This window comes from Dendrobates tinctorius, unplaced genomic scaffold (assembly GCF_039654945.1).
Source record: "Dendrobates tinctorius isolate UK_male_01 unplaced genomic scaffold, ASM3965494v1 ptg000028l, whole genome shotgun sequence".
Taxonomy (NCBI): domain Eukaryota; kingdom Metazoa; phylum Chordata; class Amphibia; order Anura; family Dendrobatidae; genus Dendrobates; species Dendrobates tinctorius.
In genome coordinates, this window is record NW_027361696.1 from 94,720,015 (window position 1) to 94,745,286 (window position 25,272).

The 25,272-nt window shown below is 42.8% G+C and overlaps 1 protein-coding gene across 1 annotated transcript in view; it reads left to right on the forward strand.

The window, feature by feature from the left end:
- Positions 1-25,272, forward strand: part of LOC141085641 (cytoplasmic phosphatidylinositol transfer protein 1-like) — a 224,428-nt gene that overhangs the window by 161,414 nt on the left and 37,742 nt on the right. The window contains exon 4 of the mRNA XM_073571180.1: positions 18,010-18,017. Within this exon, the coding sequence (XP_073427281.1) occupies positions 18,010-18,017 (8 nt within the window). The remainder of the gene's footprint in view (positions 1-18,009; positions 18,018-25,272) is intronic.

Consider the following 25,272-nt stretch of genomic DNA (forward strand, 5'->3'; position numbering starts at 1 on the left):
GCAATGTGAACTTGTCTGCAGCCTGAACTAATCCAAAATATCTAGAGAGAAATAAAAAATTGAGTTATGTTATATGAGGGGAGTGGCTAGAAAATGAATTTTCTCTTAACACAATCCACATGAAGACTATTTTTCTGCTGCAATATTCTGTACTGTACAAAACTTTCATGCATATGGATAAAATGCTGCAAAATAAGAAGCTTCCAATAATAGAAGTATTAGTAGTTTATTTTTATCAATAAACAAAATGCAAAGTGAATGGACAAAAGAGAAATCTAAATCAAATCCTTATTTGATGGCCGCTCTTTGATTCGCTTCTTCTGGGTACACTTACAAAATGTTTTTGAAGAACTCGAAAGGGAGGTTGCTCTAAACATTTCGGCGTAGTAGCAACAGATGTCCTGTGGATGTCGCTTGGCAAATTCTTCAGTCTCTTCAGGTCATCCCAAATAGACTCGATAAAGTTAACATCAATGCTCTGTGGGGACCTTATTATCAGTTCTAGTTCTTAATGTCCTACTGGAGAATAAGTTTGGGGCTAAATAGATGCCTCCCTGAGGGTATTTCATGATGGATAAATATCTGCCTCTATAGCTCAGAATTGAGGACACCTTTAATCCTGACCAAGTCCTCAATTACAACTCCATTTGCTGAAATGTAGCCTCAAACTTGCAAGGCTCCTCCACCATACTTCACTGTCGCCACTTATTATTGTACCACTCTCCCGCCCTTACGACAGCAAACTGTTTTTTGTTACAGCAAAATACTTCAAATTTTACTCATCTGTCCAGAGCAACTGCACCCAATTTCCTTTTTTCATACCTAAATGAGTCACTTGGCCTTTTTTCCCATGTAGAACGTATACATTTTTTTCTGCAATTCTTCGATAAAGATGACTTCTGTCTAGACTTTCCTGAACAGTAGATTGGTGTAGCAGGGTCCCACTGATTGCTTTCAGTTCTTAGCTGATGGCACTGCTAGACAGCTTCCAATTTCTAAGGGAAGTAAAGGGCCTGTCACACTAAGCGATATCGCTAGCAATATCGCTATAACGTCACTGGTTTTTGTGACGTTATAGCGATATTGCTAGCGATATCGTTATGTCTGATACTTACCTCCGACCGCTCCCCCGCTGGTTATCGCTGATCGCACGAGAATGTCCTGGACTGTTTCTCATCGTCAGCTTCCTGCTGGGCTTCCTGCTGTGATGACGAGCGACGCTTGGAGTCGGGCAGGAGGACGTCAGGATCGCCTATTGTGACAGGTAAGTAGCGACCCCCGACCCCTGCGATGTCGCTGGTGAGATCTGCCTGTGTGGCAGCTCACTAGCGATCACTTAGCAATGTACCAGCTATCCTGACCGCGTCATATCGCTGGTCGAGATCGCTGGTACATCGCTAAGTGTGACAGTACCTTTAGAATGATGTGTCTTACATCTGCTGCACTAAGTTTCCTTGGTCAACCATTGCATCTACTATCAACAATGTTGCCCATTTCTTGTCCTCAATGCTGAGAAATACAGGCAGATACTTAACCATCATACAGTACCATTGGCTCCAAATTTATTTGGCAGCAGGACATCAACCCCAAACATACAACCAATATCTTTAAGAACTATCTTCAGCATAAAGAAGGAGTCTTGGAAGTGATGATATGGCCCTCACAGATCCCCAATTTCTTCATCATCCAGTCAGTCTGGGATTACATGAAAAGACACAAGGATTTGCGTAAGCGACATCCACAAAAGATCTGTGGTTAGTTCTCCAAGATGTTTAAAACAACCTCCCTGCCAAATTCTTCAAAAACTGTATGCAAGTGTGCCTAGAATAATTGATGCTGTTTTGAAAGCAAAGGACCATCACCACCAATTACTGTTTGTATTTAGAGTTTCTCTTTTGTTCAGTCTCTCTCATTAATGGGAAAAAATAGTCTCCAGTTTTACTCAAAAGTTTATGTACCCCAGTAGAATTGTTGCTTTCATTGCCTTTTTTCAGAGAATATGAATAATAACACCAAAACTTTTTCTCCACTCATGGTTAATGGTTGGGTGAAGCCGTTTATTGTCAAACTACTTCAAGTTTCTCCTTACTGTGCATCTTGAAACAGCCACATCGCTAGTTTTCAGAGAGTTCAGTATTTCAGCCGATGTTATTTGTGGGTTTTTCTTTGCATCCCAAAGAATTTTCCTGGCATTTGTCAAAGGTCACAGGTGAGGATGTTACCTTTAGTAGCCATTTAAACCCATTTGTGTCAACTTCTGTGCATGTTATCAGTCAAAAAATCACAAGGGTATGTAAACTTTTGATCAGGGTCATTTGGATGTTTTGGGTTGTCATTATGATTTAAAAAGAGAAAACAGTAGTTTGACAATAAGGGTATGTTTCCACGGTCAGTACTTGGCAGCGCTTTGGACGCAGCACATGTCTGCAACGTCCAAAGCACTGCCGGCTTTTGAACGCCGGTGATTCTACATGTGTTCATTGAACCATGCGGAATCACCGCGTCCTATACATTGTATGGATGACATTATCTTGTAGAGGCGGAGCATCTCCGCAAGATTAATAGACATGCTGTGGTCTGGAAAGACGAGCCGCATGTCTGGTTACGCAGGGAAGCCGGAGGGGTTCCTGCACACCAAGTGGAGATGGGATTGCATGAAATCCCCTCCACTATGCTGTAACATCTGGCTGCTGCGGGTTGGACGCTGCGGATGTACACAGCGTCTAACCCGCACTCTTTACTGACAATGGAGCATACCCTGAATGGCTTCACCCAACCATTAACCATGAGTGGAGAAAAAGTTTTCGTGTTATCATTCATATTCTACGAAAAAAGGCCAAGAAAGCAAAAATTCTGCCGGGGTATATAAACTTTTGAGCACAACTGTAATTAACACTTCTTACTTTGCAGTATTGTTTACACATCTGCCTAAAATCATATGCACAGTATTTTAGAATTAAGGTTTCCTAAAATATACAACTATAACAAATTATCCAGAATAAGACAACAATCAACATTATCCCATTGCTGGTGACAACCAATATTGCGGTATTATATCTTACACAGGGGTTGTCACTCAGCATAATTAAAGTAATTATATCAGATTGGCCACAACAATGGAGATATTCCAACAAAACATGAAAATCTCCCACAGTTCTTAGAGTTAAGCAGAAGAAGAAATATTCCTATTTGCGAAAGTGATAAATTAGCAGCAAGTTGGCACAGGGGTTGTTACGGTGGCTGCGGACATTGTTGGAACTTGAAGCTAGGACCTCATTAGGCTCCAGGACTCAGAAGTGACTGCAACCACTGCGCCCACTCTAGTTATGGCCCTGGAAGCAATCACTCTTATTAGGGTCACCACAGCTCCATAAATGATATGGGAGTATTATGGCAGTTATTGAGTCACCATGGTCGTTTTATGGGCACTCTGGCTGTTATTGGGGGTAACATTGACTGCAGTGAGAGCAGTAAGACTGTAATAAGTTGTGTTCTGATAAAGCTGAGGGATATTATAAAGGTTATTCATAATTATGGCAAGTCTCCTTCAGTTGCCGTCGTTGAATGGTGCAGGTGACCAATTGCATGAAAAAAAACAGCTGGCATTACTGTATCAATTATATGACATTCAATGGCTCCATAAGAGCCCCATAAAGTTTTAATTTTTACTGGAGGTATGCTTTGAGTTAAAATATTTTTTATTACTGATAAAAATAGGAAAACGCAGGTGACCTAAGCAGATATTTATGTGTTCTTCTGCTCATAAGGACATTTCACAGTTTCATTCTTCAACCCAAAAAACTCGCATTGACTTCATTTCAGTCTGATCTCACATATCCTGTTGATAACTGACATTAAAGTTCTCAAAGCTACGGAGCTCCATTGTGCTGACTGTAATATATTACAAAAAGCACAGTGTAAAAATAGCAGGTTATTCTAGGTCAGCGAGGACAGAGCAAGGTAGAATGGAGACCAGAAAATGTGAGCATGGCCACATCCAAACCGGTGCCAACCTGGAAACTTGAAGATTTTACACATTAGAGTTCCAGGTGGCAGCAAAATAAGCATTATGTATCTCATTAGTGCTACAAATTCAGCTTGGTCCAGTACGAGTCTTTTATCATTTTCTTTGCTGCTTATTAAACTATTTTTGTATATTAACATGGGTTAGTAGGTTTGTACACATTTCTTGCTACTTCTGACTCCAGACCCTTATATTCCGGAGCAGATACTATAGAGCAGGAGGTCTCAAACACGCAGCCCGCGGTGCCCCACACATCTCATGCTAGAGAGGAGTGCACTGCTCTGTTGTAACTACACTCGAACAACCTCTTCACAACAAAAACATCCCATCTCGTGACTCCTCCCTCCCATGTGACTGATCACTTGACCGTCATCACTGCAGGTCCTGTGGGAGCAGTTTGCAGCTTTCTCCCAGCACGTGTGTGAGAGGACTCGGGTAGAATTTATACAGCGCTGTGTTCTGGCGCTGGCTGTGGACTGCTCCATGTTATACAGCGGGGGCGGCTATGGAGGGGTTAATAACTGTGAGCTTGTGTTACCCGCGCAGCACTGTGTCACGTGGGCTGCTCCTGCAGAGCTGTGCTGCCGCTCACTGTCGGGATTAGTGACTGGGTATAAAGTTCTGGCTGTGGATGGAGCGGGAGCAAATCAGCCTCTAATCACAGCAGGCTCACTGCAGGAGTTGTCACACAGCTCTATAGGCGACGACTGTCCGATCAGTGGGGTGTGTCGGCATTGTGTATGTGTGTGCTGTGGTCATAAAGGTACAGAGCCCTCATACCTGTGCTGTAACTGCCAATACATACAGGTACAGAACCCCCATACCTATGCTGTAACTGCCCAAACTGACAGGTATAGAGCCCTCATACCTGCGCTGTAACTGCCCCTACATACAGGTACAGAGCCCCCATACCTGTGCTGTAACTGCCCCTACATACAGGTACAGAGCATACCTGTGCTGTAACTGCCCCTACATACAGGTACAGAGCCCCAATACCTGTGCTGTAACTGCCCCTACATACAGGTGCACAGCCCCCATACCTGTGCTGTAACAGCCCCTACATACAGGTACAGAGCCCCCATACCTGCGCTGTAACTGCCCCTACATACAGGTACAGAACCCCCATACCTATGCTGTAACTGCCCAAACTGACAGGTATAGAGCCCTCATACCTGCGCTGTAACTGCCCCTACATACAGGTACAGAGCCCCCATACCTGTGCTGTGACTGCCCCTACATACAGGTACAGAGCATACCTGTGCTGTAACTGCCCCTACATACAGGTACAGAGCCCCAATACCTGTGCTGTAACTGCCCCTACATACAGGTGCACAGCCCCCATACCTGTGCTGTAACAGCCCCTACATACAGGTACAGAGCCCCCATACCTATGCTGTAACTGCCCAAACTGACAGGTATAGAGCCCCCATACCTGTGCTGTAACTGCCCCTACATACAGGTGCACAGCCCCCATACCTGTGCTGTAACTGCCCCTACATACAGGTACAGAGCCCCCATACCTGTTCTGTAACTGCCCCTACATACAGGTACAGAGCCCCCATACCTGTGCTGTAACTATCCCTACAGACAGGTACAGAGCCCCCATACATGCGCTGTAACTGCCCCTACATACAGGTACAGAGCCCCTATACCTGTGCTGTAACTGCCCCTACAGACAGGTACAGAGCCCCCATACCTGTGCTGTAACTGTCCCTACAGATAGGTACAGAGCCCCCATACCTGCGCTGTAACTGCCCTTACAGACAGGTACAGAACCCCCTACCTGTGCTGTAACTACCCCTACCGACAGGTACAGAGCCCCCATACCTGCACTGTAACTGCCCCTACATACAGATGCACAGCCCTCATACCTGTGCTGCAACTGCCCATACATACAGGTGCACAGCCCCCATACCTATTCTGTAACTGCCCCTACATACAGGTACAGAGCCCCCATACCTGTGCTGTAACCACCCCTAAGACAGGTACAGAGCACCCATACCTGTGCTGTAACTGCCCCTACATACAGATACAGAGCCCCAATACCTGTGCTGTAACTGTCCCTACAGACAGGTACACAGCCCCCATACCTGTGCTGTAACTGCCCCTGCATACAGGAACAGAGCCCCCATACCTGCGCTGTAACCGCCCTGTACATACAGGTACAGAGCCCCCATACCTGTGCTGTAACTGCCCCTACAGACAGGTACAGAGCCCCCATACCTGCGCTGTAACTGCCCCTACATACAGGTCCAGAGCCCCCATACCTGTGCTGTAACTGCCCCTACATACAGGTACAGAGCCCCCATACCTGTGCTGTAACCGCCCCTACAGACAGGTACAGAGCCCCCCATACCTGTGCTGTAACCGCCCCTACAGACAGGTACAGAGCACCCATACCTGTGTTGTAACCGCCCTGTACATACAGATACAGAGCCCCAATACCTGTGCTGTAACTGCCCCTACAGACAGGTACACAGCCCCCATACCTGTGCTGTAACTGCCCCTGCATACAGGTACAGAGCCCCCATACCTGCGCTGTAACCGCCCTGTACATACAGGTACAGAGCCCCCATACCTGTGCTGTAACTGCCCCTACAGACAGGTACAGAGCCCCCATACCTGCGCTGTAACTGCCCCTACATACAGGTACAGAGCCCCCATACCTGCGCTGTAACTTCCCCTACATACAGGTGCACAGCCCCCATACCTGTGCTGTAACTGCCCCTACATAAGTTTAAACCTAGCAGTATTATAGTACAGTGATATAGAATTGTTATAGTAGCTCAAATAAACAATTGTTTAACAATAACTTTGTACTGTATTAAGTTTGAAAGGAATGCGGCCCGCCAGCTTAAATTTTTTTTCATGTGCGGCCCATTTACTCTGCCGAGTTTGAGACCCCTGCTATAGAGAGATGGTGGAAAACTGGTCTTTAGCCTAGGGATCCAGCAGAATATCAACGATATCTGCAGACATCAATGGAGAATCCTGTACCTGAAAACATGCAGGATCTCAAGGCATGAAAACCATTTTGGCCACTGAACTGCTCAAAGAGGGGGTGACTGAAAAATGTGTTTATTACTGTATCTATTCAGTGTTAATAATACAGAATATTAGATTAAAGAAGCCCTCCTACCATCAACATTTTTATTCTTTTAATATATTGCAGTCATCGTATTATATAGCACTTACAATTGCTCATTTTGCCTTTCTACCCAGTTAATTCTTCTCATTTCCATTAGGTGTATGAAGTCACCTGATCAAAAACTGACTAGCTGAATCCTTCTAAGCTCTATATAGAAACTGGAGGTCAATTTTCCCTGTTTAAGTCACAAGTCACTGCAAAAATCTCTGGCAGGAGGAGGAGCTGAGCAGCTGGGTAAGGAATTGAAAAGAGAATGAAAAATGCAGGGAAAAGAGACTTGCTGTTTCTACATAGAGCAGAGAAAATGGAAGAATTAGCTGGGTAGAAGGACAAAATGAGCAATAGTAAGTACACTGATCTCCACTGTTGGGCAAAAGGGCCGCAAATTACAATGTTCTGAACTTTTGACTTTCGGGCTCCATATCTCACCATCCACTAGAAACTGGAGGTCAATTTTCCCTGTTTAAGTCACAAGTCACTGCAAAAATCTCTGGCAGGAGGAGGAGCTGAGCAGCTGGGTAAGGAATTGAAAAGAGAATGAAAAATGCAGGGAAAAGAGACTTGCTGTTTCTACATAGAGCAGAGAAAATGGAAGAATTAGCTGGGTAGAAGGACAAAATGAGCAATAGTAAGTACACTGATCTCCACTGTTGGGCAAAAGGGCCGCAAATTACAATGTTCTGAACTTTTGACTTTCGGGCTCCATATCTCACCATCCACTACTGCTTTGATCATGAGACCATCATCAATTTATAGATACTCATCTTGGATATCTCAATTTTGACTTGCAACTATGTAGCATATGATTAGCTTGCTCGTCAGTGTACATATGATGATTGCAATGTATTAAGAGGATAAAAGTGCTTGAAGTGATTCTTTAAAGGTCTATTCCAGGACTGAAATATTGAGTACCTCTCCTTAAGATAGACCAACAAAATCAGATCAGTGGGTGGCCGGAACCCAGTACCCCAACGATCATTTCTTTGTACTTCCTGCTGTGTAAATTGTGTACTTACCATTCTGGGATACTGCCTCTCAGCACCTATTGAGGCAAATGTGAGCTGAGATGCAGATCCCAAGAATGGCTACTATGCGGTGTAGAGAGGAGAGCTATTGTGGCTCTGTATGTAATGTACATCCAGCCAGAGCAGGAGCTGCAGGCAGATGATCGGTGGAGCTGCTGCTGATCTGATAATAATATGCAAAACACAAGCCACGGAGACACCATCACATGTTTCTCAACGCAAGCAATGACTAGCCAGGTCTTTCCCCGGGAAGGAACAACCACAGGAAGGGCAGTCTCCAATGAAGGAAACCACCTATGCCAAAACATGGTATCCATCCACAGACAGCTGTTTCGGTGTATTGCTCCTCATCAGTGTGGAGTAGGAAACTGGCCAGTAGGAGCAATGGGTAGTAGAAGACTGTGAAAAATGAGGATGAATTAACTCATGGAGATCAACATCCAACACTGCGGAGACACCATCACATGTTTCTCAACACAGTGATTCTAGAGCAATGCCCCCATCCCTAATGGGAAATATGTAAAAACATGCAAAACACAAGCCGCGGAGACACCATCACATGTTTCTCAACGCAAGCAATGACTAGCCAGGTCTTTCCCCGGGAAGGAACAACCACGGGAAGGTCAGTCTCCAATGAAGGAAACCACCATGCCTAGTAGAAGACTGTGTTGATCTCCATGAGTTCATTCATCCTCATTTTTCACAGTCTTGTACTAGGCATTGCTCCTACTGGCCAGATTCCTACTCCACACTGATGAGGTGCAAAACCCCAAAACAGCTGTCTGTGGATAGATACCATATTTTGGCATATGTGGTTTCCTTCATTGGAGACTGCCCTTCCCGTGGTTGTTCCTTCCTGGGGAAAGACCTGGCTAGTCATTGCTTGCGTTGAGAAACATGTGATGGTGTCTCCGTGGCTTGTGTTTTGCATGTTTTTACATATTTCCCATTAGGGATGGGGGCATTGCTCTAGAATCACTGCGTTGAGAAACATGTGATGGTGTCTCCGCAGTGTTGGATGTTGATTTCCATGAGTCCATTCATCCTCATTTTTCAGTCTTATACTAGGTATTGCTCCTACTGACCAGTTTCCTACTCCACACTGATGAGGGGCAATACCCCGAAACAGGTGTCTGTGGATGGATACCATGTTTTGGCATAGGTGGTTTCCTTCATTGGAGACTTCCCTTCCCATGGTTGTTCCTTCCCGGGGAAAGACCTGGCTAGTCATTGCTTGCGTTGAGAAACATGTGATGGTGTCTCCGCGGCTTGTGTTTTGCATGTTTTTACATATTTCCCATTAGGGATTGGGGCATTGCGCTAGAATCACTGCGTTGAGAAACATGTGATGGTGTCTCCGCAGTGTTGGATGTTGATCTCCATGAGTTCATTCATCCTCATTTTTCACAGTCTTCTACTAGGCATTGCTCCTACTGGCCAGTTTCCTACTCCACACTGATGAGGGGCAATACCCCGAAACAGCTGTCTGTGGATGGATACCATGTTTTGGCATAGGTGGTTTCCTTCATTGGAGACTGCCCTTCCCGTGGTTGTTCCTTCCCGGGGAAAGACCTGGCTAGTCATTGCTTGCGTTGAGAAACATGTGATGGTGTCTCCGCGGCTTGTGTTTTGCATGTTTTTACATATTTCCCATTAGGGATTGTTGGCATTGCTCTAGAATCACTGCGTTGAGAAACATGTGATGGTGTCTCCGCAGTGTTGGATGTTGATCTCCATGAGTTCATTCATCCTCATTTTTCAGTCTTATACTAGGTATTGCTCCTACTGACCAGTTTCCTACTCCACACTGATGAGGGGCAATACCCCGAAACAGGTGTCTGTGGATGGATACCATGTTTTGGCATAGGTGGTTTCCTTCACTGGAGACTTCCCTTCCCGTGGTTGTTCCTTCCTGGGGAAAGACCTGGCTAGTCATTGCTTGCGTTGAGAAACATGTGATGGTGTCTCCGCGGCTTGTGTTTTGCATGTTTTTACATATTTCCCATTAGGGATTGGGGCATTGCTCTAGAATCACTGCGTTGAGAAACATGTGATGGTGTCTCCGCAGTGTTGGATGTTGATCTCCATGAGTTCATTCATCCTCATTTTTCACAGTCTTCTACTAGGCATTGCTCCTACTGGCCAGTTTCCTACTCCACACTGATGAGGGGCAATACCCCGAAACAGCTGTCTGTGGATGGATACCAAGTTTTGGCATAGGTGGTTTCCTTCATTGGAGACTGCCCTTCCCGTGGTTGTTCCTTCCCGGGGAAAGACCTGGCTAGTCATTGCTTGCGTTGAGAAACATGTGATGGTGTCTCCGCGGCTTGTGTTTTGCATGTTTTTACATATTTCCCATTAGGGATTGGGGCATTGCTCTAGAATCACTGCGTTGAGAAACATGTGATGGTGTCTCCGCAGTGTTGGATGTTGATCTCCATGAGTTCATTCATCCTCATTTTTCACGATCTGATAATTATGACCTTTCTCAAGTCATTGACAACATCTCTTACTAGTATAGGCCTGTTATGGTGCAGAGATATGTTTGCATTGTAATAATGTTATAGCCTATGTTCGTGTCCTCTATAAAGGTATGTGCAGACGTTCAGGAATTGCGTTATGCTATAGCGTTAACGCAGCCCGTCAACACTATGCATTGAACGGGCTGTGTTAACGTTATGTGAACCTGGCCTTACTGTTTTATGAACCAAATATTTCAAGATATAAAGTATTTACTGATCCAACATAAGTAGTGAAAAGATGCAGTGCACACAATTTAAAGAGAACTCGTAGAAGTGTTTGACTTGTAGATTGCAGTTATCTCCTGAGTCCCACATATTAAGTATCTCCTGTTACATCCCAACCTGGACCTTCTCCAGCGATGTCTGCCGCTATGACCAGGCACTGCCAGATTCACCCTGGCAGAACTGAGAATGAAGGAAACAACAAGGTCTATATCTCTGTGTGGTGGAGGAGCTTCTCAATCAGTGGTAGGGTTTGGCTGAATATGTGATGCTGCCCAATTAGGCAGAACAGGGGGTGTGCTTCCCAGCAGTTCAGCAGATGTAATAAGCTCCCCACTGTGGCCAATAAGACAGTACCACACCCTACTTATACTCCCAGGGTACTGCGGGGATTGCTAGTTATTGTGCTTGGATCCATCCCTGTACTATGTTACTGTCAACTATTTTGGTTATTTTGATCTTTACCCAGCTTGCATTTTGACTACATCTGTTTCCATAAACTCACCTGATTTTGACTCCAACTTGATGATTCAGATTGACTGACTTCCTGGCATCTGACTCTGCCTATTTGACAGGTTATGTCCCTCCTGATACTAATTTGAATTATTTGACCATCCTTGCCTCAGGCCCACTACTTTGGCAAGCAGCTACTCTGTGGACAAAACCCTGTAGTTCCCACAGTAAGTCCAGATCCCTGTATAATAGTTAAAAGGTGAAGACCAGTGTTCCTCTGTGACCTGCTAGATGGAGTGACTAGCGCCATGTTTGTCTAAGGCAACCATTCTGAGCTCACAACCTCTGAGGGACTTTTAAAGCATTGCATTGTACTGTACTTGCCTTTTCCCTTTTTAAAGGGAATGTTTCAGCAGGATTTCACACTCCAAACTATATACATGTGCATGCAGCACTTTGAAAGATAAGTCCAACAACACCTGTACATGCCCAGTGTTCCTGTTACTGGGAAATCAGTGTTTTAACTGATATGTAAATGAAGTTGAAGAAGAGCTATTGTAGATCTGAAACTTCTGTCACTCCACCTCTATTCTCTGCCTGGCACCTCCTCCTTCTGCTTGACTGATGGCTCCTTTGCCTCAAGTCACACAGTATTGGGGCTGTCCGTCAAGCAGGAGGAGGTGGCACTGGGCAAGGTATAGAGCCTGAGTGACTGAGGCTTCAAATCTACAGTAGCTCTTCAACCTCATTTGCGTACCATTTTCAAACACTGATTTTCTATTAATAGAGGAACAGGCTTGGCATGTACGGGTGTTGCAGGAATTGTCTTTGAAAGAGCTACATGTACATATAAATAGTTTTGAGGCTGAAAACCTGCAGTGAATTCCATTGCCTCTTTCCTTCTTGATGAGATGGTCTTCTTCCTAATGACAAGCACTGAGGCCACTGATATCACAGTATATTATGTATACACTTATAATTACTGCACTAAATACAGACTTGTACTGCATTGATCATGGTCACCAGTGTAGGAAAACTACTGTTGCTTAGCAACTAGGACTACTTTAGTGGGAACTGCTATGTTCCCACAAAAAAAAAAAGCAAAATTGGAAAGGAACATTAATTCTATGGAGTTTTTTGGCTTAAATAAGTGGGATATCATATAGTTATTTCCGGTAATCCTCGATGGTTGCAACCTATTCTTATGTATTTTTATAACATTAGTGTTACAGGTCCTATTATTGTCTCTCATGGATGATTTTAGCTACTTTTATACTGAAGTCATATTGTGTGTTTTTTGTTCCTGAGAACATGAATCATAACCCACTGCTGAGGGTCCATGCGGCGTCTTCAGTGACTGCTTAATAATCCAGTGACTCTAGTGATCGCTCGCTAAAAGGCTTAAATCAAGCAGGTGCACTCTGCTCCGCGAGCGAGGGAGTTTGACTGAAGCTTGTCACCGAACTGGCACAGAGTAAATGTAGAACAAATGTTTGCAAGACTGTCATTTGAACAAGAGTCAACATGGGGGAGGGCGGCTTTATATTCGCAGAATGCGCAGTGAAAGGTTTTATACACAGAGTGAAAGCATGATTTACTGGGGGAGTCTATGAATATAGCCTGCTATTTAAGTACCTGGGAATAAATAGAAGTATTTGGTTGTGTCTTCGAGGGCACAACATATAATGAAAAACTGCTGTAATTCTATTATTGCCTAAAAGGGACACAATGCTAAACAGATTTTCTTTACGGAAAACCCCCTACCTTGCAAGTACTATGGCATTGTAGCATTCATTTATACAAATGTCACAGTGAATGGCTTCAATTCTTAAAGTAAAGCTACAATTTATATTTGACAATTGCAAAATAGTTATAGAATGTAGTTATTGTAACCCATACAAACTGTATATGCTGGTAGCATGTTTAGGGATATAGGAGAGTATTCAAAATTCCTGTAAGGCCCATGTTTTCTTTTCTGACACTGTGAAGATTACTTGTCCCTCAGTTAAAGGAATGTTTTCCTTCTTAGTGTATTTTGGTGTAGTCCATGGCAGTAGATTAGAGACAGATCAGTGTTCCTCGGGGGAGTGTTATAGGAAGAGTCCAAAGCAGAGCAGTTGGTGTGTTCCTCTAGCAGACATAGCACTTGGGTTGGACAGAGAGGAGGCAACAGAGTGAAAGAAGAACTGGTTAAAGATCAGAGATAGCCCCCCGATCCATACTCCAAGGCAGAACCAAAAGGGAACGGCTAGGACAGCAACTGCACATTGTTAGAAAATGTACAATCTCTGGAACATCTGCTGGTCCCAAAAACAAAGGTCATCTAAAGTTCTTTGAACTTTCTTCCTGTGCAGTGCTGGTCTGCTGTATAGAGAACACCAACAAAGTTCTGTTTAAAGAGGACATGTCACTTGATCAAAAAAATTAATTATACACCTGGAAAAAAATGAAGTTCTCCTGACTCTTCCATTTTTTTTCCGTTTTGCGCTGCATCGCTCCATTGCCGATATTCATATTTGTTGATTTTGGAGTGAAATATGTGAAATCTCTGATTGTAGTGCAACTGGGCATTTCTTCAGAATTTTCTCTGCGGGCATTTGTTTATACCCTACCCTATCAGACGCTGCCATTTACAGCTTGCCAGCTGATCTAGAAGTCTCAGATGCTGCCAAGCTGTGGTTATCAGCGTTTGGGAGCGAGGAGTGCTCCCACTAGAAAAAGATGCCACTAGAAAAGACTGTGAAGAAACGCCAAGTTGCAATAGAAGCAGGGTTTTCACATATGGCACTACAAAATGAATAAATATGAATGTCTCTGCAATTGAGCGATGCAGCGCAAAATGGAAAAAAGTGGCAGGATCATGAGAGCTCAGGGATTTTTACACAATATCTATCTCAATTTTTTGAACAAGTGACAATGTCCTCTTTAAGTAAATGAGGCTACATTGCTGTCCCATATACAGACTGGAAGGAACATCCAATGCTTATGTAGCAATGCAGCCCTTTCATTCTGAGAATTATGAGTATCTTGAAAGCTGGAACCCCACCACTGGGAAAGTAGTGGCATATCCTAGTGATATGGCAATCCTTCCATAATGTGTATTATTGCAGAGTTTCAGCAATAGGGTTGGACAGTCTTCTCATTTGTAATACGGTAATTAGATTTTACACTGAAAGAAGAAGTTACAGAGAGCATACTGTTCATGTCACTTTGCAGGCTGCGCTTCTCGGCATAACCATGAACCCAAATATTATGATGATGTGTCAGTTACTTCATTGAAGGGCCCATAGCGTTCGATGGGTTTGCCTATTGTGTGATTAGTGGGTGTCCAACCACTGAAACCCCACCATCCCTGGGAATGAAAGGACTAAGTGTTGGCTTAGCAATGCATCTCCTTACAAGTTTTTGTGTCACTGATTACTTACCTGTGCCGGGATCAGCAGCCATCCCTATCCAGGATGCTCAGTGGTTCACAACACCATCACCGCGGGTTCCTTGATCTTCTTCTCAGTGGAGATCCAAAAACATCAGATCTTAACCCACAATGAAGTGATGGTATATCACAGTGATTTGCCATCATTTTAAATTTCCTTTAATGGTAATTGTGATATCTTCAAAAATCCATTTAAATAGACCCAATATGTATCAGAAAGTTTAGTAAAGAGAATGGCGAAAGGAGGCAAAGACCACAGTATAGGCTCTGACGTGAATATGAAAAGACAACTTGGCTTTATGAATTGTTTATATACCTCCATGGTTGGTGCTTTATAATGCTGTTATGTGTGCGGTATCCTCATCTTGTGATGTTGGGTAGACAATGTTCTGTGTTTTACGTCTATATACTTTTACTAAATAGATGATATCACACAGTAGTGTCAATAAAGCATGCTCTGGAGAAAGACCATACCTTACTCCTCCATACAGAAATAAACTTGCTATCATCAGTCACTATGTGTTCAGCCTATGCAAACAGCAAAGAAAAATGAATCTGAGTACAACTGATTAGTATATATGCTTCTGCTGATACTTTGCACTTTATTTGACATTGTGCTTAGTGGCCATAAATATACAGTATATGACAAGGGCATAACATTCATTAAAGGACGCAGAGGTTGTAGTGATACCTGAGCCCTTGTGTCTAATGGCCAATAGCCTCTTATAAACATGTAGGAGTCACATGGGCATTAAATGACATGTAACTGTTGGCAAATTCTAATACAGATATAGCATCATGTCTAAATGTCATCTACATGGTCTTCCAGGTTTAATTAGAAACAGTGAAAAAAAATACATGTTGCAGTTAGATATTTGATTTTACAGTACTCCCTACAGATATTACTTTTTTTTTGCATGTATGAAATTCTTTGGTAACTACCAACAATCTTATGGCAAAGGGGCCACATACTCTCAAGAGCTTAACTTTTTATTAATACTACCTAACTGTAATGGTACATTTAGACATGCCCATTTTGGTCAGTCAATGCACCTTAATGAGCACAATTAACTATATAACAAGTAGCTTGGTGCTTGTTCACCAGACTGTTAACATAGGCTGATGAGAAATGATAATCCTATGGTTAATACATCTTGATATTGTGACTAATTTTACATTTTAATTACCTGTCTAAAATAAAATTAAACCGTTCCTGAGAGTAAATGTAAATGTATGTTTGTAAGGCTTACCTGCTATTTTCTTAAATGGATTCTCCAAGAAAGTTTTAGAATGACCTCGTCACACAATTCAAATTGCAGTCTATCCTAATGACATGTCAGGACGGGTTGCAGTCTGAAGAAGCACTGCTCCTAAGACCAAGTGTCTCAACTGACAGAGAAGCTGTATAATAAGCCCACATACTGGAGTTGCTGGAGAACTGCTGTGACAGGAGAAAACATTTTTTTATCCTTGGCTGTCTATGCACGGAGGACTAATGCTGGAGAAAAAAATCTTTGTGCTAAGTCAGCCAAGGAGAAGATTTATTTCTTCTGAAGTCACAGCCCTGCTCTTCAGCTCATTTAGGTATGTGTACTTACAATACAGCTCCTCTGGTAGCTGAGACACAGGTCTCAAGCTGTGTTTCTTCAGACTGAAATCTATCCTGACACATGACTAGGATAGGATGCTATTGAACTACATGATGGGGGTGGGGCATTTCTTCACATTCTTGAAATATCCCACTAAGTCTTGGCTATTTAGCATTAGGGCATAATTATAATAAGTACCAGAAATTTACAGTATTCTAACATAGGGATTCTGAAATCATCTGTTATCTACCTCTTGCTTGGCCATATATTTAAACTGAGGCTTTGGCCATGTTCTATTCTATAGTTCAGTCTGTTCTTATTGACTCCTGCAAATAAGCACAGCAGGAAGTTACATAAAGACAGAGGACCTGATTCATCAATTGCATTCTTTTGAAGTTGCTTGTTTCAATATAGAAGGAAATGGGGCCCGATCACTTTATGAATATAGCAGTGTCTATACATTTTGAGATATTATGGTAATAAAATTATAATTTATATTTTTTTTGTGTGTGTAGGGAATATTGGATCTTCTATCACAAAGTTCCTGCTTTACCGTTACCCAGTTGATCAGTTTTGGTTTCTTTTTGTTCCTAATTGAATGATCTTTGAAAAATCACATTCATGTAAGCCTACAGCTCTTCCCACGTGCCAAGAACTTTCAGTAATTGGTTGTTCTGTGCCTATCAACTGTTATGTTCTCGGCAGACATATCATGTGCTGCTGAGAACGATGATGTTTCAACAAGGTTAAAGATCATTTCACTTGTTGAAGGAGCATTTTGCTTGTTCATTGAGTGATTGGTAGCTTGTTTATACTGCCTGAATATCGGAAAATGAGCATTCTTAGGAATCCTCTTCACAGTAGTTTGCCAGGGAAGTGCACGCTATGTTTTTTTAATGTGTGGTGTTACAGGAAGAAACCATATTTTGAGTAGTGTACTTGTGGTAAAATTAAACCACAAAAACAAGACGAAGAATGAATAAGGCCATAGTTTGAAATCTATACTGCCTGTGTTTTGTGCAGACACAGTAATACAGACCTACAGTATTTACTGTATTTATATTACCGTTAAAAGCAGTTTTACTGGTTTGAAAACCACTGGAATCCAAGCGTAGCTCAATAAAATCTGAAAACTTTTTCTAGTTACCGTAGGCACAACCTCAATGTTTCTGCCTGGCAGGCTTACTTGAGTAAAACTGGGTTGGAACATTGGTGAAATACAGACCATGCTCGAACTGGAAGACACTGCCCAACCGTTGGTTCTTCTGACCTGGGCTAGCTGTGTCTGAGGCATATGTCAAGCAGTCACCTCAGGTTAAGAGACCCAATGGTTGCGCTGGGTTTTATGATCTAAGCGTGGTCCATTTTTCATGGTCTGAAATCGGCCTAAGAGCTGGTAGTTCATAATTAGCATTGCACTAAGATGTAAAACTTCTGGGTCACTTTCCACTAAACTATGTCATTTACATGAAAAAGTGATTAAAACTAAATGAAAAAGTAGGAGTTTTTATATTAGCAATATACTACTACTTGTTTCTGATGAATTTCTTCTATGTTTTCTTTCTCTCTTTGTCCCCGTCGACTGGCATAAAGAATACACGGTAAGTTGCACTATCCTATTTGCAATTTGTTTTGCCTCTGACTTTTCAATGTTATCAAGGCTTCATACTTTTACATGGAATGTATCATCTATATTAGTTATAGTATTTTAAACCAGATAGTGACACATATTCATAGATTGTTCATAGATTTTAGGTTTTTATTTTCTTTACATGTCTACAGTATAGAGGCACACATTTTATCTGAGCTGACAGACTGCAGCCCTTTATGCAGGTATCTAATCAGAAACCTCACGTACACAGACGCATGGCCAGAACCATCTAATATCGAGACCCTCCCCTAAGTCAAACCCTAAATTTCTACCAACTCCAGTCCTTTATACAGACTTCAGGCCAGATTCCTAGTTTATACCAATATCATACAATCCCCTCTGTGTACAGACACCAGATCACATACACAACCCCCATGTACATATGTCTTATTGAAACAGGCTTTATCCACCTTGTAGGTTGACCCCAGGCTAGCACTTCTAATATACCTCAGTTCAGACCTTTATAAAGAACCCAGATCAGAACCCCCTGTGTACAAAGCCCCTGAAACCTGTTATGGTGTCTAGTTTGCCCAAACTATATCCCATTCCTCATTAATAAACCCTAGTTAAATCCCCCCTCTATTTAAAAGACCTCACACTTTTCTTCATATTACCCCTATACAGTAGTCAGATATTCATCTACACACTACTTTCCCCCTCTTTAAGTCACCCTAGGAGAGGAAGCCCAAGAACAGGAAGAGGTGAGTATAGCGACGAGTGTGGTAGATCTTATATATTTCTGGGAGTATTCTGTTGCAAAAAAAGGGGGAGACAAAAAAGCGCAATAGGGTCTTATCCACGTTACAAAAGACAGTATATCATGAAATATGCTCACCTGGTTAGGATGAGATAAGAGCGTGTAGGTAGCGGCTGCTGCAGATCCACAGGTCTTCAGTGACCAAAGAAATGATGAATCCAAAGGGAGTTTGTAGCTATATTCCGCGCTGCCGCTTTAGACAAATTCCAGGAGAATGCTGTATGATTGCAGTGGTTTTATTCTACGCGTTTCAGGGGTCTCATGCCCCCTTCATCAGGAAATACCACAAATACATACAGGTATCACAGACATAAATAGGTTTGTAAGGATGCTGGATTTCAAAAAAATGAGCGCCAACAAGTCAGATGATGCAGTGTCAAAGTTCAATGACACCACATGGTTAACAGTTAACCTAAGATATATTACAAAAGAATACGTATTTTAAAAGATTTTTTGATTAAATTTTCGTTTACAAAACAGATAATAAAGTCAAATTTACGATTTAAACAAAAAAAAAAAAAAAAAAAGGGAAAGGGGGAGTTTATTCCTGTTTAGAGGTGGATACCTTACAAGTGGACTATCGTATGGAAACAGCAAACCGCTTTTTTTTTTTTCATTGAAAGCATTGCAATCTTAATACAAAAAGGGGAAAAAAGTAAAAACATAATTTTAATTCATTACCAATAAAAAATATATAATTTTAGTTAAATTCTAAAAAATTAAATATAAAATTATTTTTTAGTATAGAGGAAATGGGTTAAAAAATAATAAAGGATGCTAAAAGTAGCAACACACGAGAAGCTGCACAGCAGCCAGCGCTGCTCAGAATGAGAACGCAGACAGCATGGATTCATTACTTCACTAATACAAAGATCATGGGCAAATTTTAGATATAACATGAAGCACATAAAAAAGGGGGTTAATATCAGATGCAGCAACACACAGGACGCTGTGCAGGAGCCAACTACTGCTCAAAGAAAAAACGCAGGATAAAGCGGCAGAGTGAATGGGTGGCTTCATTAATAGATAAGATCGCAGGCAGCTTTAGTGTTCACCCCCTGACACATAAGTCTTTTTACTGTGAAGGAGTGGCAGTAACATTCTTGCACTGTTCACTAATCTCTATGACTAGGCAATATATGCATGGGAGCTGAGTTAAAGGAGAAATAAGATACTATTATCAGCCGGGGTCATTCTTTCATGTCAGACTAGTAGAATTAGTAGCGCTTACCCGGGCTTAATTAAAGAAAAAAAAAAAAAAAAAAAAACTCTTCAAAAAATTCTTCAAAAAATGCAACTAACAGAGATAATGTTTAAGACAGAGGTATGAAAGTGATTGCTCCCAAGGGCAAAAGGAGCTAAACCTGATAGGAGGCTATACAGGATTTTCATATATATAACACTCTTTTAGAGCTAACGCACAAGCAATATTTAAGCAAATACATAAATAATTTTTTTTTTTTTTTTTTTTTTTTTTTTTTTTTTTCCCTTTAAGGTTGCAGAGCATGTGAATATAGATATAAACAAAAATTCCACTGTCTAGGTAAAAACCTCAGTTATTTCATTTAGACCCTGTGGTTTCAGACCCCTGAAACGCGTAGAATAAAACCACTGCAATCATACAGCATTCTCCTGGAATTTGTCTAAAGCGGCAGCGCGGAATATAGCTACAAACTCCCTTTGGGAGTATTCTGGGCATTTCGGAATGGATGGCAAATATACTTCAAGTGAATGGTCCTTTCAACCTAGGATATTTTCAGTCTCCTGCGACCAGTAAACCTGAAATACAAGATGTTTTAAAAGTTTGCTTACAGCAACACTAAGAAACCTTACAAGAAGTAAAGGTACACAAGGCAAGAAAGTGATCATTGTGGATGTATATCCAAGTCATCTTCATGTTAATTTGAAGGCCTCTTCCCAAAAGCCCATTTACTTTAGGAGAAGCTGTCAGTCTGATTTATATTTCTAAACCAGGAGCACTATACTGTGATAATACAATGCTAAGCATGCCCTTGTAAAATGATTGTGGTATAGAATAATGGCATGGAGATCAGCTGCATGCTGCTTCTTCTAGTCAAGTGGGAGGTGCTGTAACGGGTGCTAGTCATAGTCTCTGCATTGATGGAACATCCACTCAGCTTTCAATGACATCTTGCCCAACTTAGCTTCCATACTTGGTAGGATGATCTCTCCTGGTTCGCCGTGCACCCAAGTGTTAGGACTTTCACAGTTCACTAAGTTAAAGAAGTTTTCTGGCCTACAATAATTGATGACCTAATCAGAGCTCTAGAAATTTGTACTAATGAGCTCATTCTAGCAGGAGAAAATGGAGCTGCTAAATAAATAACGGGGGTCTGTGAGCAGGTATTTTCTATGTAATCTGAGAGCAGCATAATATAGGGCAAGGAAGCCTGATTCCATGGATGTCTCACTCACTTGGCTGCTCGGTGTAGGTTTAATGGCAAACCTATTTTGTCTGATGTATATAAAGCAGAGCTAAGACTTCTGGGCTGTGTATAACCCCTATGTTTCAGATGTTTGAAATATTAAGCAACAAGGCCACCGTGCTCTTATCATTGCCGGGAGTGAAAATAGACATTCCTGCAGGGGCGTACATAGAAATCATGGGGCCCCATAGCAAAAGTTTGAATGCCCCCCCCAAAAAAAATCAACAGGTGCTCTTATCTCCAGGCATGCATGTAATAGGTCAAACAATTAATTTTATAGCTAGTCTTTGATTTGTTTCAGTTCTCAGCATGTATGTGCTGCTGAGAACAATAATAATCTATACACACAAAGCAATCTATACTGATCATCCTGTGAGCATAAGAAATGCCAAAATGGGCTATCAGCTAATAGCCAACAAGTAGCCGATTGATTGTCAATATACACTCACTGGCCACTTTATTAGGTACACCTGTCCAACTGTGTGTTAAGACTTAATTTCTAATCAGCCAATCACATGGCGGCAACTCAGTGCATTTAGGCATGTAGACATGGTCAAGACAATCTCCTGCAGTTCAAACCGAGCATCAGTATGGGGAAGAAAGGTGATTTGAGTGCCTTTGAACGTGGCATGATTGTTGGTGCCAGAAGGGCTGGTCTGAGTATTTCAGAAACTGCTGATCTACTGGGATTTTCACGCACAACCATCTCTAGGGTTTACAGAGAATGGTCCGAAAAAGAAAAAAAATCCAGTGAGCGGCAGTTCTGTGGCCGGAAATGCCTTGTTGATGCCAGAGGTCAGAGGAGAATGGGCAGACTGGTTCGAGCTGATAGAAAGGCAACAGTGACTCAAATTGCCACCCGTTACAACCAAGGTAGGCAGAAGAGCATCTCTGAACGCACAGTGCGTCGAACTTTGAGGCAGATGGGCTACAGCAGCAGAAGACCACACCGGGTACCACTCCTCTCAGCTAAGAACAGGAAACTGAGGCTACAATTTGCACAAGCTCATCGAAATTGGATAGTAGAAGATTGGAAAAACGTTGCCTGGTCTGATGAGTCTCGATTTCTGCTGCGACATTCGGATGGTAGGGTCAGAATTTGGCGTAAACAACATGAAAGCATGGATCCATCCTGCCTTGTATCAACGGTTCAGGCTGGTGGTGGTGGTGTCATGGTGTGGGGAATTTTTTCTTGGCACTCTTTGGGCCCCTTGGTACCAATTGAGCATCGTTGCAACGCCACAGCCTACCTGAGTATTGTTGCTGACCATGTCCATCCCTTTATGACCACAATGTACCCAACATCTGATGGCTACTTTCAGCAGGATAATGCGCCATGTCATAAAGCTCGAATCATCTCAGATTGGTTTCTTGAACATGACAATGAGTTCACTGTACACAAATGGCCTCCTCAGTCACCAGATCTCAATCCAATAGAGCATCTTTGGGATGTGGTGGAACGGGAGATTCGCATCAGGGATGTGCAGCCGACAAATCTGCGCCAACTGTGTGATGCCATCATGTCAATATGGTCCAAAATCTCTGAGGAATGCTTCCAGCACCTTGTTGAATCTCTGCCACGAAGAATTGAGGCAGTTCTGAAGGCAAAAGGGGGTCCAACCCGTTACTAGCATGGTGTACCTAATAAAGTGGCCAGTGAGTGTATATCACAGACATTTAGCAAGGCAGAATAAATCATTGGTGGCTCAGTAGTGTGTATATATATATATATATCGCACACAGGACGCTGTATATCGCACACAGGACGCTGTATATCGCACACAGGATGCTGTATATCGCACACAGGACTCTGTATATCGCGCACAGGACACTGTATATCGCACACAGGACGCTGTATATCGCACACAGGACGCTGTATATCGCACACAGGACACTGTATATCGCACACAGGATGCTGTATATCGCACACAGGACGCTGTATATCGCACACAGGACGCTGTATATCGTGCACAGGACACTGTATATCGCACACAGGATGCTGTATATGGCACACAGGACACTATATTGCGCACAGGACGCTGTATATCGCACACAGGACGCTGTATATCGCGCACAGGACGCTGTATATCGCACACAGGACGCTGTATATCGCACACAGGACGCTGTATATTGCACACAGGATGCTGTATATCGTGCACAGGACGCTGTATATTGCGCACAGGACGCTGTATATCGCACACAGGACGCTGTATATCGCACACAGGATGCTGTATATCGCGCACAGGACGCTGTATATCGCACACAGGACGCTGTATATCGCACACAGGACGCTGTATATTGCACACAGGACGCTGTATATGTGCGCTGTATATCGCACACAGGGCACTGTATATCTCGCACAGGACGCTGTATATCGCGCACAGGACGCTGTATATCGCGCACAGGACGCTGTATATCGCACACAGGACGCTGTATATCGCACACAGGACGCTGTATATGTGCACTGTATATCGCACACAGAACATTGTATATCGCACACAGGATGCTGTATATCGCACACAGGACGCTGTATATCGCACACAGGACACTGTATATCGCACACAGGACGCTGTATATCGCACACAGGACGCTGTATATGTGCGCTGTATATCGCAAACAGGACACTGTATATCGCGCACAGGACGCTGTATATCGCACACAGGACGCTGTATATCGCACACAGGACGCTGTATATGTGCGCTGTATATCGCACACAGAACACTGTATATCGCACACAGAATGCTGTATATTGCACACAGGACGCTGTATATCGCGCACAGGACGCTGTATATCGCGCACAGGACGCTGTATATCACGCACAGGACGCTGTATATCACGCACAGGACGCTGTATATCGCACGCAGGACACTGTATATCGCTGTATATTGCACACAGCACAGTGAGGGGATACATTTAACAAAAAAAAATCCACCCCCAGCCGGGCTCACTGAGTCACTGTCTTGTGTGTGTCCCTGTCCCTGAGTGAGAGAGGCTCATAATGAATGTTTTCTGCTTCCTGCAATGCACCCTGCTCTCTGGCTGCCAGGAGGCATGGCTTTCTTATGCAAATCCAGCCAGAGACTTCAGCCAACTGCTGACCAGGAAACAAGGAAAGGGGAGCTTCCAGGGGCCCAGCCAGGGGGTATACAGTGCCGGTGGCCGTCGCTTACATTTAATTAAAGGAGATAGTACTGTGTCAGCACAGCACAGCTGCCAAACCGCAGCGGCCGTCGCGGGCCCCCTCACCCATCAGGGCCCCCTCACCTCTCCGAGCCCCATAGCAGCTGGTGGTCTGCTACTATTGACGGTACGCCCCTGCGTTCCTGTGCCGACATTCAATTATCAGCCTCTGACTACAGTAGAATTCAGCCTCCTGATGTGCTTACCTAATAAATTGGGGGGCGAGATGGGTTGAGGAGGAGAACTATATAGCAATGGCAGTTCTATATTATGGGGAACTATACATATGCCGTGAATGAGATAGGTTAGGTGTACACATGTTTTATAACTTTGTCAGATTTACGGAGATCCTTTTGAGGACCATGTTACTGCACAAGCACTTTAGCCTGTATGAACACTATGGGAAAATGAAAGTGCTATTCTGATAAAATTAGAGCCTAGTGCAATCTCTCTTCACGAGTTAAATAGGGTACTGGTTGGATTATATGAGACCAATATTTCCTTATTATTTAACCCACTGTGGTATTGATATTTAATGAAGGATTAGAGAACAATGACAATAGTATAGAGAAGATGATATGATACATACAGTATATGGCCTTTGATCCACATAATGATCCATGATAGGATATAGTGGATGTATTTCAAAGAGCACGGTGGCCTTATTGCTTAATATTTTAAAAATTAGAGATAAAGGTTATATTTTATTAATTGTAGTCCACCTGATCAGTGATAGTGTTAAAGTACAGTGGATTCTTTCGAGTTTTGTGGGTCCTCATTCAGTGAACTTTCTGTGTATAACCCCACCCACTCCAATGGTG